General features: G+C 43.5%; 1 protein-coding gene across 3 annotated transcripts in view; it reads right to left on the minus strand.

The window, feature by feature from the left end:
• The window catches only part of USP34 (ubiquitin specific peptidase 34), a 1,226,195-nt gene that overhangs the window by 135,969 nt on the left and 1,072,101 nt on the right, over window positions 1-18,125 (minus strand). For all 3 annotated transcript variants that reach the window (XM_053712051.1, XM_053712050.1, XM_053712048.1), the window contains one exon: window positions 10,528-10,685. In XM_053712051.1, the coding sequence (XP_053568026.1) occupies window positions 10,528-10,685 (158 nt within the window). The remainder of the gene's footprint in view (window positions 1-10,527; window positions 10,686-18,125) is intronic.

Below are 18,125 nucleotides of genomic sequence, written 5' to 3' on the forward strand. Positions count from 1 at the left end.
TCAATTACTTCTTCTCCCTCTCCTCCACCTGCTGTTCATTAGCCCAGTGATTTTCAACCTTTTTTTGCCGTGGCACACTTTTTTACATTAAAAAATCCTGTGGCACACCACCATCCCAAAATTTTACAAAATCACACATTGTAGCCTAATACAGCATATATATATATATATATATATATATATATATATATATATATATATATATATATATATATATACACACACACACATACTGTATGTATTGTGCTGTGATGTCATGCCTCCTACAAACTATAAGTGACATATTGACATTCATTCACAAACCATCATAATGATTGTCTGTGAATGAATGAAAATATGTCATGGTTGTAAATGATGTCTGCCTGATGAGCCTGTCACATACGTCCCAATATTTCAAAATTTGAAAGAGGGACACCCCTGCACTGGGAGTAAAAAACAAGCAAAATTTAAAAAAAAACAGAATTTATGCTTACCTGATAAATTACTTTCTCTAACGGTGTGTCCGGTCCACGGCGTCATCCATTACTTGTGGGATATTCTCCTCCCCTACAGGGAAAGGCAAGGAGAGCACATAGCAAGAGCTGCCCATATAGCTCCCCCTCTGGCTCCGCCCCCCAGTCATTCGACCGACGGTTAGGAGAAAAAGGAGAAAACGATAGGGTGCCGTGGTGACTGTAGTGTATAAAGAAAAAGAAAAATTTTTCAAACCTGATTAAAAAACCAGAGCGGGCCGTGGACCGGACACACCGTTGGAGAAAGTAATTTATCAGGTAAGCATAAATTCTGTTTTCTCCAACATTGGTGTGTCCGGTCCACGGCGTCATCCATTACTTGTGGGAACCAATACCAAAGCTTTAGGACACGGATGAAGGGAGGGAGCAAATCAGGTTACCTAAACAGAAGGCACCACGGCTTGCAAAACCTTTCTCCCAAAAACAGCCTCCGAAGAAGCAAAAATATCAAATTTGTAAAATTTGGCAAAAGTGTGCAGAGAAGACCAAGTCGCTGCCTTACATATCTGATTAACAGAAGCCTCGTTCTTGAAGGCCCATGTGGAAGCCACAGCCCTAGTGGAGTGAGCTGTGATTCGTTCAGGAGGCTGCCGTCCGGCAGTCTCATAAGCCAATCGGATAATGCTTTTCAGCCAGAAAGAAAGAGGTAGCAATAGCTTTTTGTCCTCTCCTCTTACCAGAGTAAACGACAAACAAGGATGATGCTTGTCTAAAATTCTTTGTTGCTTCTAAATAGAACTTTAAAGCACGGACTACATCTAAATTGTGTAACAAACGTTCCTTCTTTGAAAGTGGATTCGGACACAGAGAAGGAACAACTATTTCCTGGTTAATATTCTTGTTGGAAACAACTTATGGAAGAAAACCAGGCTTGGTACGCAAAATAACCTTATCTGAATGGAACACCAGATAGGGTGGATCACACTGCAAAGCAGATAATTCAGAAACTCTTCTAGCAGAAGAAATAGCAACCAAAAACAGAACCTTCCAAGATAGCAACTTGATATCTAAGGAATGTAAGGGTTCAAACGGAACCCCCTGAAGAACTGAAATAAGTAAATTTAGACTCCAAGGAGGAGTCAAGGGTCTGTAAACAGGTTTGATTCTGACCAAAGCCTGTACAAAAGCCTGTACCTCTGGCACAGCTGCGGTCGTTTGTATAACAAGACAGATAAAGCAGAAATCTGTCCTTTTAGAGAACTCGCTGACGATCCCTTATCCAAACCTTCTTGGAGAAAGGAGAGGATCTTAGGAATTTTAATCTTCCTCCAGGAGAATCCCTTGGATTCACACCAACAGATATATCTTTTCCATATTTTATGGTAAATCTTTCTAGACACAGGTTTTCTGGCTTGGACCAGAGTATCTATCTCTGAATCTGAAAACCCACGCTTGGATAAAATCAAACGTTCAATTTCCAAGCAGTCAGCTGCAGAGAAATTAGATTTGGATGTTCGAATGGACCTTGTACTAGAAGATCCTGTCTCAAAGGTAGCTTCCATGGTGGAGCCGATGACATATTCACCAGGTCTGTATACCAAGTCCTGCGCGGCCACGCAGGAGCTATCAGAATCACTGAGGCCTTCTCCTGTTTGATCCTGGCTACAAGCCTGGGAAGGAGAGGGAACGGTGGAAACGCATAAGCTAGGTTGAACGACCAAGGCGCCACTAATGCATCCACTAGAGTGGCCTTGGGATCCCTGGATCTGGACCCGTAGCAAGGGACCTTGAAGTTCTGACGAGACGCCATCAGATCCATGTCTGGAATGCCCCATAATTCAGTCAACTGGGCAAACACCTCCGGGTGGAGTTCCCACTCCCCCGGATAGAAAATCTGACGACTCAGATAATCCGCCTCCCAGTTGTCTACTCCTGGGATGTGGATTGCAGATAGGTGGCAGGAGTGATCCACCGCCCATTTGATGATCTCGGATACCTCTCTCATCGCCAAGGAACTCCTTGTTCCTCCCTGATGGTTGATGTAAGCTACAGTCGACATGTTATCTGACTGGAATCTTATGTATCCGGCCTTCGCTAGATGAGGCCAAGCCCGGAGAGCATTGAATATCGCTCTCAGTTCTAGGATGTTGATCGGGAGAAGAGACTCTTCCCGAGACCATAAACCCTGAGTTTTCAGGGAATCCCAGACCGCGCCCCAGCCTGATAGACTGGCGTCGGTCGTGACAATGACCCACTTTGGTCTGTAGAAACTCATTCCCTGAGACAGGTGATCCTGTCTACTGGAGCATGCACAGTTGTAATGGACTTAAATGAATTCGAGCAAAAGGAACTATGTCCATTGCTGCAACCATCAACCCTACTACTTCCATGCACTGAGCTATGGAAGATTGCAGAATAGAGAGAAGAACTTGACAAGCGTTTAGAAGCTTTGACTTTCTGACTTCTGTCAGGAAGATCTTCATTTCTAAAGAATCTATTATTGTTCCCAAAAAGGGAACTCTTGTTGACGGAGACAGGGAACTCTTTTCTACGTTCACCTTCCACCCGTGAGATCTGAGAAAGGCTAGAACAATGTCTGTATGAGCCTTTGCCTTGGAAAGAGACGACGCTTGCATTAGAATGTCGTCCAGATAAGGTGCCACTGCAATGCCCCTTGGTCCTAGAACCGCTAGAATGGACCCGAGCACCTTTGTGAAAATTCTGGGAGCAGTGGCTAGTCCGAATGGGACAGCCACGAACTGATAATGTTTGTCCAGAAAGGCTAACCTTAGGAACTGATGATGATCTTTGTGGATAGGAATATGTAGATACGCATCCTTTAAATCCACGGTAGTCATATATTGACCCTCCTGGATTGTAGGTAAAATTGTTCGAATGGTTTCCATTTTGAACGATGGAATTCTGAGAAATTTGTTTAGAATTTTTAAATCCAGAATTGGTCTGAAAGTTCCCTCTTTTTTGGGAACTACAAACAGATTTGAGTAAAAACCCCTGAACTTGTTCCACAGTTGGAACTGGGTGTATCATTCCCATCTTTAACAGGTCTTCTACACAATGTAAGAATGCCTGTCTACTTATTTGGTTTGAAGATAAGTGAGAAATGTGGAACCTTCCCCTTGGGGGTAGTTCCTTGAATTCTAGAAGATAACCCTGAGAGACTATTTCTAGTGTCCAGGGATCCTGAACATCTCTTGCCCAGGCCTGAGCAAAGAGAGAGAGTCTGCCCCCTACTAGATCTGGTCCCGGATCGGGGGCTACCCCTTCATGCTGTCTTGGTAGCAGCAGCAGGCTTCTTGGCCTGTTTACCCTTATTCCAGCCTTGCATTGGTTTCCAAGCTGGTTTAGTCTGGGAAGCGTTACCCTCTTGTCTAGAGGCTGCCGAGTTAGAAGCCGGTCCGTTCCTGAAATTGCGAAAGGAACGAAAATTGGACTTATTCTTAGCCTTGAAAGGCCTATCTCCTGTGGGAGGGCATGGCCCTTTCCCCCAGTGATGTCTGAAATAATTTCTTTCAATTCTGGCCCAAAAAGGGTCTTACCTTTGAAAGGGATATTACGCAATTTTGTCTTGGAAGATACATCCGCCGACCAAGACTTTAGCCAGAGCGCTCTGCGCGCCACAATTGCAAACCCTGAATTTTTCGCCGCTAATCTCGCTAACTGCAAAGCGGCTTCTAAAATAAAGGAATTAGCTAACTTAAGTGCGTGAATTCTGTCCATGACTTCCTCATACGGAGTCTCCCTACTGAGCGACTTTTCCAGTTCCTCGAACCAGAACCACGCCGCTGTAGTGACAGGAATAATGCACAAAATAGGTTGAAGGAGGTAACCTTGCTGTACAAAAATCTTTTTAAGCAAACCCTCCAATTTTTTATCCATAGGATCTTTGAAAGCACAATTGTCCTCAATGGGAATGGTCGTGCGTTTGGCTAGTATAGAAACCGCCCCCTCGACCTTAGGGACTGTTTGCCATATGTCCTTCCTGGGGTCGACCATAGGGAACAATTTCTTAAATATAGGAGGAGGGACAAAAAGGTATGCCTGGCTTCTCCCACTCCTTATTCACTATGTCCGCCACCCGTTTAGGTATCGGAAAGGCATCAGGGTGCACCGGGACCTCTAGGAACTTGTCCATCTTGCACAAGTTTTCTGGGATGACCAGATTGTCACAATCATCAAGAGTAGATAGCACCTCCTTAAGTAATGCGCGGAGATGCTCTGATTTAAATTTAAATGTCACAACATCAGGTTCTGCCTGCTGAGAAATTCTTCCTGTATCAGAAATTTCTCCATCTGAGAAACCCTCCCTCACTGCCACTTCAGACTGGTGTGAGGGTATGACAGAAAAATTATCATCAGCGCCCTCCTGCTCTACAGTGTTTAAAACAGAGCAATCGCGCTTTCTCTGAAATGCTGGCATTTTGGATAAAATATTAGCTATGGAGTTATCCATTACTGCCGTCAATTGTTGCATAGTAACAAGCATTGGCGCGCTAGAAGTACTAGGGGTCGCCTGTGCGGGCATAACTGGTATAGACAAAGAAGGAGAAGACGTAGAACTATCTCTACTTCCTTCATCTGAGGAATCATCCTGGGCAACCTTACTATTTGTGACAATACTGTCCTTACTGTGTTTGGACGCTATGGCACAATTATCACATATATTTGAAGGGGGAACCACATTGGCTTCCATACATACAGAACATGATCTATCAGAAGGTACAGACATGTTAAACAGGCTTAAACTGGTTATTAAAGTACAAAAACCGTTTTAAAACAAAACCGTTACTTTCTCTTTAAATGTTAAACAGAGCACACTTTATTACTGAATATGTGAAAAACTATGAAGGAATTATCCAATCTTTACCAAATTTTCACCACAGTGTCTTAATGCATTCAAAGTATTGCACCCGAATTTTCAAGCTGTTAACCCTTAAAATGTGGAAACCGGAGCCGTTTGCAATTTTAACCCCACTACAGTTCCAGCCACAGCCTTTGTTGTGACTTCAACTATCCCAGGGGGGTATTTCAAGCCTTCTAGGAACTTTTTCAGTGGACACGTTCCCCAAATAATAAAAGTGTGAAATCCACTTCAAACTTTAAATAAAAACTTAAATAAATAATCGATTTAGCCCTTAAGAGTCTCCACCAGTTAATAGCCCATAATAAGCCCTTTATTCTTTCTAAGTCTAAGAAAATGGCTTACCGATCCCCATGAGGGAAAAATGACAGCCTTCCAGCATTACACAGTCTTGTTAGAAAATGGCTAGTCATACCTTGAGCAGAAAAGTCTGCAAACTGTTCCCCCCAACTGAAGTTCTCTCATCTCAACAGTCCTGTGTGGGAACAGCAATCGATTTTAGTTACTGCTGCTAAAATCATACTCCTCTTTTAAACAGAACTCTTCATTTCTTTCTGTTTCAGAGTAAATAGTACATACCAGCACTATTTTAAAATAACAAACTCTTGATAGAAGAAATAAAAAACTACAACTAACACCACAAACTCCTCACCATCCCCGTGGAGATGCTACTTGTTCAGAGCGGCAAGGAGAATGACTGGGGGCGGAGCCAGAGGGGGAGCTATATGGACAGCTCTTGCTGTGTGCTCTCCTTGCCTTTCCCTGTAGGGGAGGAGAATATCCCACAAGTAATGGATGACGCCGTGGACCGGACACACCAATGTTGGAGAAATATGTCACACTGTTGTCAGTCTGCCGCGGCACACCTGAGGATCTCTCACGGCACACTGGTTGAAAAACACTGCATTAGCCCATCTCTCTTAAACTCACCTTACTTTTCTACTCATGAACTTAACCTATTCCTAAACACTCTCTCTCCCCCCTACACCTTGTTTTAAAAGCAGTCTCATTACTGCAAATCTGTATCTCATCTCATGTCACTCTCCCTCTTGCTTTTACTAACTGCTGGGGACATCTCCCCTAATCCTGGTCCCCAACAACTGCCTAGCCATGCACATCCATGTGTACCGTCCCACAGACTCAAAAAACAAAACTCTGACAACCCTACTCACATTCCTCTTGCATCAAAAGCCACTACCTCTTTCACTTGTGCACTCTGGAACTCTCGCTCTGTTTGCAACAAACTCACTTCTATACATGACCTCTTTATCTCCCACTCCCTCAACCTTCTGGCCCTAACAGAAACCTGGCTCTCTCCCCTAGACACAGCATCCACTGCTGCTCTGTCACATGGGGTCTCCACTTCAGCCACACTCCTAGGTCTGGTAATAGACAAGGAGGTGGTGTAGGTATTTTACTTTACTCTCGTTGCACCTTTCAACAAATACATCCCATCTCTTCCCTCACATTTTCCTCATTCGAAACCCACATGATTTGCTTATTCTCTCCTCTTTCTATATGTGTTGCAGTCATATACTGTCCTCCTGGCTCCTCAACTCAATTTCTAGATCACTTGGCTGCCTGGCTACCTTATTTCCTATCCTCAGACACCCCTTCCCTCATTCTTGGTGACTTCAACATCCCTCTTGACAATCCCACTGCCTCCTCTGCAAAACAACTTCTGCAACTCACTTCCTCTTTCGGTTTTTCACAATGGACTGATTCTCCCACTCATAAAGATGGTCACTCCCTTGACCTAATCTTTAGCTATCGATGCACTCTCTCAAACTTCACAAACTCCCCCTTTCCTCTTTCTAACCACCATCTCCTTGCAACATATCATCCCTCCCTACAACTCTCCCTCCTTCACAGAAGCATTATGTCATTAGATCAACAACAGCTTTCTAATTCCCTCAAACCTCTCCTCTCATCCTTCTCCTCCTTATCCTGCCCTGACCAATCTATCTGCCACTATACCGCTTACCATAGCTCGGAAATCAAACACTCATCCTCAGCCCTGGCATACTCCTCTGACACGATACCTACGCTGATGTTCCTGTACTGCTGAGCAGCACTGGAGAAAATCTAGGAGTTCACTAGGTAGTTCTCACTACCTCAAGCTAAATCTCTCCAATACTGAGCTCTTTATTTTCCCCCCTTCTTCAAAACTCTCCACCCCCAATCTCTCTATAACTGTCAACAACTCCAACAAGACGCAACTAAGATTTTAATCCACTCTCTCAATCTTTCCTGCCTCGATTACTGCAACTCTGTCCCCTCTGGTCTCCCCACCTGCCGCCTAGCTCCTTTACAATCCATAATGAATGCCTCTGCCAGACTCATCTTCCTTGCACGTCGCTCTTCATCTGCTGCACCTCTCTGCCAATCCCTTCACTGGCTTCCTCTTGCCTCTAGGATCAAATACAACATTCTCATTCTGATATACAAAGCCCTCAACTGCACTGCTCCCCCCTATATCTCAGACCTTGTCTCCAGATACTCTCCCTCCCATCCCCTTCGCTCTACTCATGACCTCCTACTCTCCTCCTCACCTCATCACACTCCCGTCCACAGGACTTCTCCAGACTGGCTTCCATCTTGTGGAACGCTCTGCCTCGCTCCACAAGACTCTCTTCTAGTTTTAAAAGTTTCAAGTGCTCCCTAAAGACTCTACTGTTCAGGGATGCATACAACCTATGCTAACCTTTCTTTATACCAGTTCCTCTCCTCCATTGCTATCCCCTGAACCCCCTTAGCATGTAAGCCTAAGAGTCCAGCTGTTTGTAGACCACCTTCTTAAGAGCTGACTACAACAGTGCAACTCTTGGCAGGGCCCTCTACCCATTTGATCCCTATAATTGTTTCTTTGTACTCCGCCTATTTTTATAGCGCTGCAGAATCTGTTGGCGCTCTACAAATAACCAATAATAAAATAATAATAAAATTACTGTCAAAAACACAGAAGAACTTTAATAATATGCAGAGGAGGGCTGCTTCACAATATAATAACACACTACAGTTATCTAAGAGCAAGCACGCCGCAAACATCACCGGCCTCCAACCCAGTAGCCCTCTTAAGGAAACTGATAGACAAAATACATGTCTCTTACCAGGCTGGAGACCCGAATTTACAGTCTGCTTTTAATCGCGTACTGCGGTGCAGCAAATTAACAGGTCCCTTCCTTAGAGAAAAAAAAAAACAGGAAGCCGTAGGAGCGAATCGTGGTTAAGTCGCTCATTCCCAAGCATGCTGCAATCTGAGGTGACAGAAGCTAATCGCGGCATGAGACCCGATTTGTTCTTGTGGTGCGGATAACCAACAGGAGGATATGCTAAGTGCTGTCATACAGTCTCATATCTCCTCCCTGTCATGTCCGCATAGGGCCTGAATATCCGTTAAGTTCTGATGTATCACTCCTTCTATAGAAGTTGCAGCAAATAATCTGCAGAACGCCTTTCACGTTTGAAAGTGCGCCAAACTGCCCTGCGGCGGGAAAACGGATTAACCCTAACCCCACCGCATGACAGGCGCACGGCGACTAACGGATCCTTGACTGTTATAACATTCCCCAGGAAAAAAGGTCAGGCTTTTAACTGAAATTAAAAATGCTGCCCGCTGTCCTAGAAATACAGGCCAACGGCAACTAGACCCGACAATAACATGAGTGTACACTTCAAGTTAAAAAAATCAGTCCCTTTGTTAAATATATATCTGCTAGGCATATATATTGGCCAAAGAGATAAATTAATGGCGCGCACTGCAATCGCCATCTTAAGTAAAGGAACCATGAGACTCTATTACCGGCAGAGTATGGGTTCACATAAGTCCTCAGATAAAAGACCAATTATAAAGAGTAGAAAAGTTCTCCTCCCAAAGGTAGTACCGGAGGAAACTGTTGACGAAGAGGAGTAACTTCAAATTACTAGTCAAATAGATAGCGGCAGCCCTATGAAATTAAAATGGCGCCATGAGCTATTTGAATGTAAATATATACACAAGCAGGTGGAGGTCTCCGATCACACTAACAGTCACTGCTGCTGAGAAAGAGTGCATAGTCTGAAAGCTTCTACCAGAAGCAACATAAAAAATGCCCATAATGACACCCTCCCTCATTGCCCACCTCCATCCGGAGGATGCCCAGCATTAAAGAATGAGCGAGTCCCCAACCCACAGTTATACGACATTAGACTACCGAGCCATGGGGCAAGGGATACAGGGACTCACGGTTAGAAGTCTTCATTCTTTTTATCAACTCCAGGTCTGACTAAAGTAATCTTCATCCTGACAGGGACCTGAAGTACAAGAAAAACAGAATAATCAACCCTGATTTTCTATATAGGGGTAGTATAAATGTTGAAAGATAAGCAAAGACTACCTCGCTGTCTTCCAACTGCTAAAAGCCACCATTACTCTTACTAAAGAGATTAACATGGACACAGCATAGCCCCAATTGTTGATTGCAGGGAAAAGTACCCATAAAAGGATTAAATCTTCTTCGCCATCCTCCTAGGATCAAGGCAAAGAGAATGACTGGGGGTTAAGGATAAGGGAAGTGATACTTAACAGCTTTGCTGGGGTGCTCTTTGATGCCTCCTGCTGGCCAGGAGTGAATATCCCATCAGTAATTGGAATGAATCGTGGACTCTCTATGCCATAGGAAAGAAATTCTTTATTAATAACCGGTCTTAAATAATGTATGTCCTGCTGCCTGCCCCCTACAAACCTTTTCTTTTTCATGTCCGTAGCCAGCACAGCCAATGAAAAACCATGCCACAAAGCCCATTGCTGTCAAAGGGCATGCAATCCTTACTGTTAGCCAAACAGAAGGATTGCTTTGCATTGAGTGCAGATGAACTGTGTAAGCGCGGTTCACCTCCCTGTTGGGTGCACGTGTTAGATAAGACGTATAGAGTGGGTGGGACCTCACTATACATCACTACACTACAGAAAGGAAAAGGAAAGAGGTGGAGGCAGGAATCAAAAACAGTAGGAGAAACAAATATAAGTTTAACAAATATGGCTTAATTGTTTTGTTTCAATAAAGTGTCATTACTAATGATGGACTATCAGTTGCATAGCTATATTTTTATATTGCTTTCTGTACCATCATAACCTACAAAGCCTAAAATTAAAAGTAATCCCTTTATCAAATTAGATAGTTCATAAAATCTATAAATTCTTCAAAACCATGGTACCTTATTAAAGTTGTCCAGCAGGAGCGGCCATCCAAGCAGCGCAAATAACAGCTAATGGTTGTTTTCTTAAACTGCTTCACATCTTCTAGCTCTTCTTCTCTCATATCTGGCCTTTGAGCTACAAAGAGCTGCATAAGGTTAAACAGCTCTTCTACAGCCTGTAAAATAAGAAGTAGTAAAGCAGGCAGCTAGCATTAGAAAGTAAAGTGGAAAAAAATGCAAATAACTAAATATATTAGCTTCATAGTCAACATGCCAACCTATGGTCATAAAGAACGTCAAATATCTTTGGGGCCTCTAAAAGGTTAAAAATTGGACCACCAACAGAGAAGAAACAGAATAAAGAATTTTGATGGTCTACATATATAATAACAATATTGTGATATTGTTTCTCTGAAAAAACAGAATTTATGCTTACCTGATAAATTACTTTCTCTTACGGTGTATCCAGTCCACGGATTCATCCTTACTTGTGGGATATTCTCATTCCCTACAGGAAGTGGCAAAGAGAGCACACAGCAGAGCTGTCCATATAGCTCCCCCTCAGGCTCCGCCCCCCCAGTCATTTGACCGACGGTTAGGAGAAAAGGAGAAACCATAAGGTGCAGTGGTGACTGTAGTTTTACAAAAATAAATTTGAACCTGACTTAATTGCCAAGGCGGGCCGTGGACTGGATACACCGTAAGAGAAAGTAATTTATCAGGTAAGCATAAATTCTGTTTTCTCTTACATGGTGTATCCAGTCCACGGATTCATCCTTACTTGTGGGATACCAATACCAAAGCTTTAGGACACGGATGAAGGGAGGAAACAAGTCAGGTAACCTAAACGGAAGGCACCACTGCTTGCAAAACCTTTCTCCCAAAAATAGCCTCCGAAGAAGCAAAAGTATCGAATTTGTAAAATTTGGCAAAAGTATGCAGTGAAGACCAAGTCACTGCCTTACAAATCTGTTCAACAGAAGCCTCATTCTTGAAAGCCCATGAGGAAGCCACAGCTCTGGTGGAATGAGCTGTAATTCGTTCAGGAGGCTGCTGTCCAGCAGTCTCATAAGCCAATCGGATGATGCTTTTCAGCCAAAAGGAAAGAGAGGTAGCAGTCGCCTTCTGACCTCTCCTCTTACCAGAATAGAAAACAAACAAGGATGATGTTTGTCTGAAATCTTTAGTTGCTTTTAAATAGAATTTTAAAGCACAAACCACATCAAGATTGTGTAAAAGTCGTTCCTTCTTAGAAACTGGATTAGGACACAGAGAAGGAACAATGATTTCCTGGTTAATATTCTTATTAGAAACCACTTTTGGAAGGAAACCAGGTTTGGTACGCAAAACAACCTTATCTGCATGGAACACCAGATAGGGTGAATTACACTGCAAAGCAGACAATTTTGAAACTCTTCGAGCAGAAGAAATAGCTACCAAAAACAAAACTTTCCAAGATAATAACTTAATATCTATGGAATGTAAAGGTTCAAACGGAACCCCTTGAAGAACTGAAAGAACTAAATTTAGACTCCATGGAGGAGCCACAGGTTTATAGACAGGCTTAATTCTAACTAGAGCCTGTGCAAACGCCTGAACGTCTGGTACTGCTGCTAGACGCTTGTGTAACAGGATAGACAGAGCAGATATCTGTCCCTTTAAGGAACTAGCTGACAATCCTTTCTCCAATCCTTCTTGGAGAAAAGACAATATCCTTGGAATCCTAATCCTACTCCACGAGTAACCCTTAGATTCGCACCAACAAAGATATTTCCGCCATATCTTATGGTAAATTTTCCTGGTGACAGGCTTTCTGGCCTGGATCAAAGTATCTATAACTGATTCAGAGAACCCACGCTTAGCTAGAATTAAGCGTTCAATCTCCAAGCAGTCAGTTGCAGAGAAACTAGATTTGGATGCTTGAATGGACCCTGTATTAGAAGATCCTGCCTCGATGGCAGCTTCCATGGTGGAACAGATGACATGTCCACTAGGTCTGCATACCAAGTCCTGCGTGGCCACACAGGCGCCATCAGAATTACCAAAGCCTTCTCCTGTTTGATTCTGGCTACTAGCCGAGGGAGAAGAGGAAACGGTGGAAAGACATAAGCTAGACTGAAGGACCAAGGCGCTACTAGAGCATCTATTAATGCCGCCTTGGGGTCCCTGGACCTGGATCCGTAAAGGGGAAGTTTGGTGTTCTGACGGGACGCCATCAGATCCAATTCTGGAATGCCCCATAGCTGGGTCAGCTGAGCAAAAACCTCCGGGTGGAGTTCCCACTCCCCCGGGTGAAAAGTCTGACGACTCAAAAAATCCGCCTCCCAGTTGTCTACTCCTGGGATGTGAATTACGGATAGGTGGCAGGAGTGATCCTCCGCCCATTTGATGATCTTGGTTACTTCCTTCATCGCTAGGGAACTCTTTGTTCCCCCCTGATGATTGATGTACGCTGCAGTCGTGATGTTGTCCGACTGAAATCTGATGAATTTGGCCTCCGCTAGCTGAGGCCATGCCTGGAGCGTGTTGAATATCGCTCTCAGTTCCAAAATGTTTATCGGGAGAAGAGATTCTTCCCGAGACTATAGGCCCTGAGCTTTCAGGGAGTCCCAGACCTCACCCCAGCCTAACACAGACTGGCATTGGTCGTGACAATGATCCACTCCGGTCTTCGGAAGCACATTCCCTGAGACAGGTGATCCTGAGACAACCACCAGAGAAGAGAATCTCTGGTTTTCTGGTCCATTTGTATTTGAGGAGACAAATCTGCATAATCCCCATTCCACTGTTTGAGCATGCACAGTTGCAGTGGTCTGAGATGAATTCGGGCAAAGGGGACAACGTCCATTGCCGCAACCATTAATCCGATTACCTCCATGCACTGAGCTACAGAAGGCCGAGGAATGGAATGAAGAACTCGGCAAGTAGTTAAAAGCTTTGACTTCCTGACCTCTGTCAGAAATATTTTTATTGCTACCGAGTCTATTAGTGTTCCCAGGAAGGGAACCCTTGTGAGCGGGGACAGAGAACTTTTTTCTTAGTTCACCTTCCACCCGTGAGACCTTAGAAAGGCCAGAACAATGTCCGTATGAGCCTTGGCTCTGTGAAAGGACGCCGCCTGTATTAAGATGTTGTCTAGGTAAGGTGCTACTGCAATGCCCCGCGGTCTTAGTACCGCTAGAAGGGAACCTAGCACCTTTGTGAAAATTCTGGGAGCGGTGGCCAACCCGAAAGGAAGGGCCACGAACTGGTAATGCATGTCCAGAAAGGCGAACCTTAGGAACTGATGATGATCTTTGTGGATAGGAATATGTAGGTAGGCATCCTTTAGATCCACGGTAGTCATATATTGACCTTCCTGGATCATCGGTAAGATTGTCCGAATGGTTTCCATTTTGAATGATGGAACTCTGAGGAATTTGTTTAGAATTTTTAGATCCAAGATTGGCCTGAAAGTTCCTTCCTTTTTGGGAACTACAAACAGGTTTGAGTAAAAGCCCAGTCCTTGTTCTGCAATTGGAACTGGGTGTATCACTCCCATCTTTAGAAGATCTTCTACACAGCGTAAGAACGCCTGTTTCTTTGTCTGGTCTGAAGACAAACGAGAAATGTGGAACCTTCCCCTTGGAGGAGAGTCCTTGAATTCTAGAAGATACCCCTGAGCAACAATTTCTAATGCCCAGGGATCTGGAACATCTCTTGCCCAAGCCTGAGCAAAGAGAGAAAGTCTGCCCCCTACTAGATCCAGTCCCGGATCGGGGGCTACCCCTTCATGCTGTCTTGGTAGCAGCCGCAGGCTTCTTGGCCTGTTTACCCTTGTTCCAGCCCTGCAAAGGTTTCCAGGTTGCTTTGGGCTGTGAAGTGTTACCCTCTTGCTTTGTGGAAGCAGAGGTGGAAGCAGGTCCGCTCCTGAAGTTGCGAAAGGAGCGAAAATTAGCCTTGTTTTTGGCTTTAAACGGTCTATCTTGCGGAAGGGCATGGCCCTTTCCCCCAGTGATATCCGAAATAATTTCTTTCAACTCGGGGCCGAAAAGGGTCTTTCCCTTGAAAGGAATATTTAGTAATTTTGTTTTGGACGACACGTCAGCCGACCACGATTTGAGCCAAAGCGCTCTTCGCGCCATAATGGCAAAACCAGAATTTTTCGCCGCTAACTTAGCTAATTGTAAAGCGGCATCTGTGATAAAAGAATTAGCCAGCTTTAGAGCATGAATTCTATCCATGACTTCGTCATATGAAGTCTCCCTCTGGAGCGACTCCTCCAGCGCCTCAAACCAAAAAGCCGCTGCAGTAGTTACAGGAATAATGCAAGTAATCGGTTGAAGAAGGAAACCTTGTTGAACAAATATTTTCTTTAGTAAACCTTCTAATTTTTGATCCATAGGATCTTTGAAAGCACAACTGTCTTCTATTGGTATGGTTGTGCGTTTAGCTAGAGTTGAAACTGCTCCCTCTACGTTAGGGACCGTCTGCCACACATCCCGCCTGGGTTCAGTTATGGGGAACATTTTCTTAAAGATAGGGGGGGGGACAAAAGGTACACCTGGTCTCTCCCACTCCCTAGTCACAATATCCGCCACCCTCTTCGGGATCGGAAACGCATCAGTGTATACAGGGACTTCTAGAAACTTGTCCATTTTACACAATTTTTCTGGGACCACCATGGGGTCGCAATCATCCAGCGTAGCTAAAACCTCCTTAAGCAGTATGCGGAAGTGTTCCAGCTTAAATTTAAACGCTAAGGAATCTGATTCTGCCCGCTGAGAAACCTTTCCTGTGTCAGAAATTTCTCCCTCGGACAGCCCATCCCTCACTGCCACTTCAGAGTGTTGTGAGGGTACAACAGATAAATCATCTAAAGCTTCTGATTGCTCGTCCTCTGTTCTTAAAACTGATCTATCACGCTTTTTAGGAAAAACTGGCAGTTTGGATAGAAATGCCGCAAGGGAATTATCCATGTCTGCTGCTAATTGTTGTAATGTAATAGGGCCCAATGCACTAGAGGTACTAGGCATCGCTTGCGCGGGTGTAACTGGTGTCAACACATGGGGAGAGGAAGGAGGAATATCCTCGTTACCTTCCGTCAAAGAATCATCTTGGGCTACATTTTAAGTGTCACTGCATGGTCTTTAAAATGTTTAGATACCTTAGCACACTTTAAACACAAATGTAAAGGGGGTACCGCCATGGCTATTAAACACATAGAACAAGGTCTATCTGTAGGCTCAGACATGTTAAACAGACTTAGACAGCACTCAAATACAGTAAAATACAATTTTTGAAAAAATGGTACTGTGCCTTTAAATAATAAAAAGCGCACACTTTTTTACTAAATCTCCAAAAATCATCCAATCTTTATGATTATAATTTGCACCATATGATCCTAATGCTTTGAAATGATTGCACAGTAAATTTCAAGTCAATTAACCCCTTACTGCCCAAACCGGAGCAAATTAAAGCTTACAACCGGTTAGCAAATTACAGCACCCTGCCACAGTCTCTGCTGTGGCCCTACCTTCCTTGGGGATTAGTTTTGATCGAAAATAAGCCTCTCTGAAGTCCTCAAGTAATCTTTAGACTCTTCACATGGAGCTGCATGAAGCTGTCTGCAAAATCAACTGCGCAACTGAGGCGCAAATTTCAGGCCCCCTCCCTCCTCACTCTGGAGTTGTGGGGCCTTCCCAAGCCAAAATAGGTGTCTAAACATATGCCATGCGGATTAACCCCAAAAAAGCGTTTTAAATGTAATATAAACTTGCAAAATTATCAGATTTTAGCAAAAAAAATAATCGATTGCCCCTTAACAGTGTCCACCAGTGTTTAGAGCCCTTTTTAATAAAGCCTTCCTTCTATACTAAGTCTCAGAATATGGCTTACCTTGCCCACATGGGGATTCTTGTCAGTCTTCTAGCATTACTAAGTCTTGACTAGAAAAATATGACTGAACATACCTTATAGCAGTTAAGCCTGCAAACTGTTCCCCCCAACTGAAGTTTTCTGGTGCTCAACAGTCCTGTGTGGGAACAGCAATGGATTTTAGTTACAACATGCTAAAATCGTTTTCCTCTCAGCAGAAATCTTCATCACTTTCTGCCACAGAGTAAATAGTACAAACCGGCACTATTTTAAAATAAACTTTTGATTGAAGAAATAAAAACTACAAATCTACCACCACATTCACTTTACCCTCCCGTGGAGATGCTACTTGTTAGAGCGACAAAGAGAATGACTGGGGGGGGCGGAGCCTGAGGGGGAGCTATATGGACAGCTCTGCTGTGTGCTCTCTTTGCCACTTCCTGTAGGGAATGAGAATATCCCACAAGTAAGGATGAATCCGTGGACTGGATACACCATGTAAGAGAAATATACATTTGATCAAATATTATATCATGAACTAAAGCAATTTATGATGACTGTGTACCAAAGCATTACTCCCATTAATCCGTGAAGATTAAAAGGGACAGTCTAGTCAAAATGAAAGTCTCATGATTCAGATAGGGCATGTAATTTTAAACAACTTTCTAATTTACTTTTATCATTAATGTTGCTTTGTTCTCTTGGTATTCTTAGTTGAAAGCTAAACCTGGGTAGGCTCATATGCTAATTTCTTAGACCTTGAAAGCCGGCTTTTATCTGAATGCATTTTTAATTTTTCTCACAACTAGAGGTCATTCGTTGTGTGCCATATAGATAACATTTTTCTTACGCCCGTGGAGTTACCTAGGAGTCAGCACTGATTGGCTAAAATGTAAGTCTGTCAAAAGAACTGAAATAAGGAGGCAGTCTGCAGAGGCTTAGATACAAGGTAATCACAGAGGTAGAAAGTATATTAATATAACTGTTGGTTATGCAAAACTGCGGAATGGGTAATAATGAAATTTATGCTTACCTTGTAAATTTCTTTCTTTCTTGACACGGTGAGTCCACGGAACATCATCAATTACTGTTGGGAATATCACTCCTGGCCAGCAGGAGGAGGCAAAGAGCACCACAGCAAAACTGTCAAGTATCACTTCCCTTCCCACAAACCCCAGTCATTCGACTAAGGGAAAGGAGAGAAAGAAAATAACAGAAGATGCAGAGGTGCCTGAGGTTTATATACCAAAAAAAAAAAAAAAAATATGTCTGAAAAACAGGGCAGGCCATGGACTCACTGTGTCAAGAAATAAATAAATTTATCAGGTAAGCATACATTTTGTTTTCCTTATAATGACACAGTGAGTCCACTGAACATCATCAATTACTGTTGGGAATCAATACCCAAAGCTAAAGAACACAGATGATAAGGGAGGGACAAGACAGGCAACCTAAACAGAAGGCACCACTGCTTGAAGAACCTTTCTCCCAAAAGAAGCCTCAGCAGAAGCAAAAGCATAACATTTAGAAAAAGTATGCAAAGAGGACCAATTTGCAGCCTTGCAAATTTGGTTCACAGAAGCTTCATTTTTGAAAGCCCAGGAAGAAGAAACAGCCCTCATGGAATGAGCCGTGATTCTCTCAGGAGGCTGCTGTCCAGCAGTTTTATAGGCCAAACGAATTATACTCTTCAGCCGGAGAGAAAGAGAAGTAGCTGTAGCTTTCTGACCCTTGTGTTTCCCAGAGAAACAGACAAACAA

Source organism: Bombina bombina, chromosome 4 (assembly GCF_027579735.1).
Source record: "Bombina bombina isolate aBomBom1 chromosome 4, aBomBom1.pri, whole genome shotgun sequence".
Classification (NCBI taxonomy): Eukaryota; Metazoa; Chordata; class Amphibia; order Anura; family Bombinatoridae; genus Bombina; species Bombina bombina.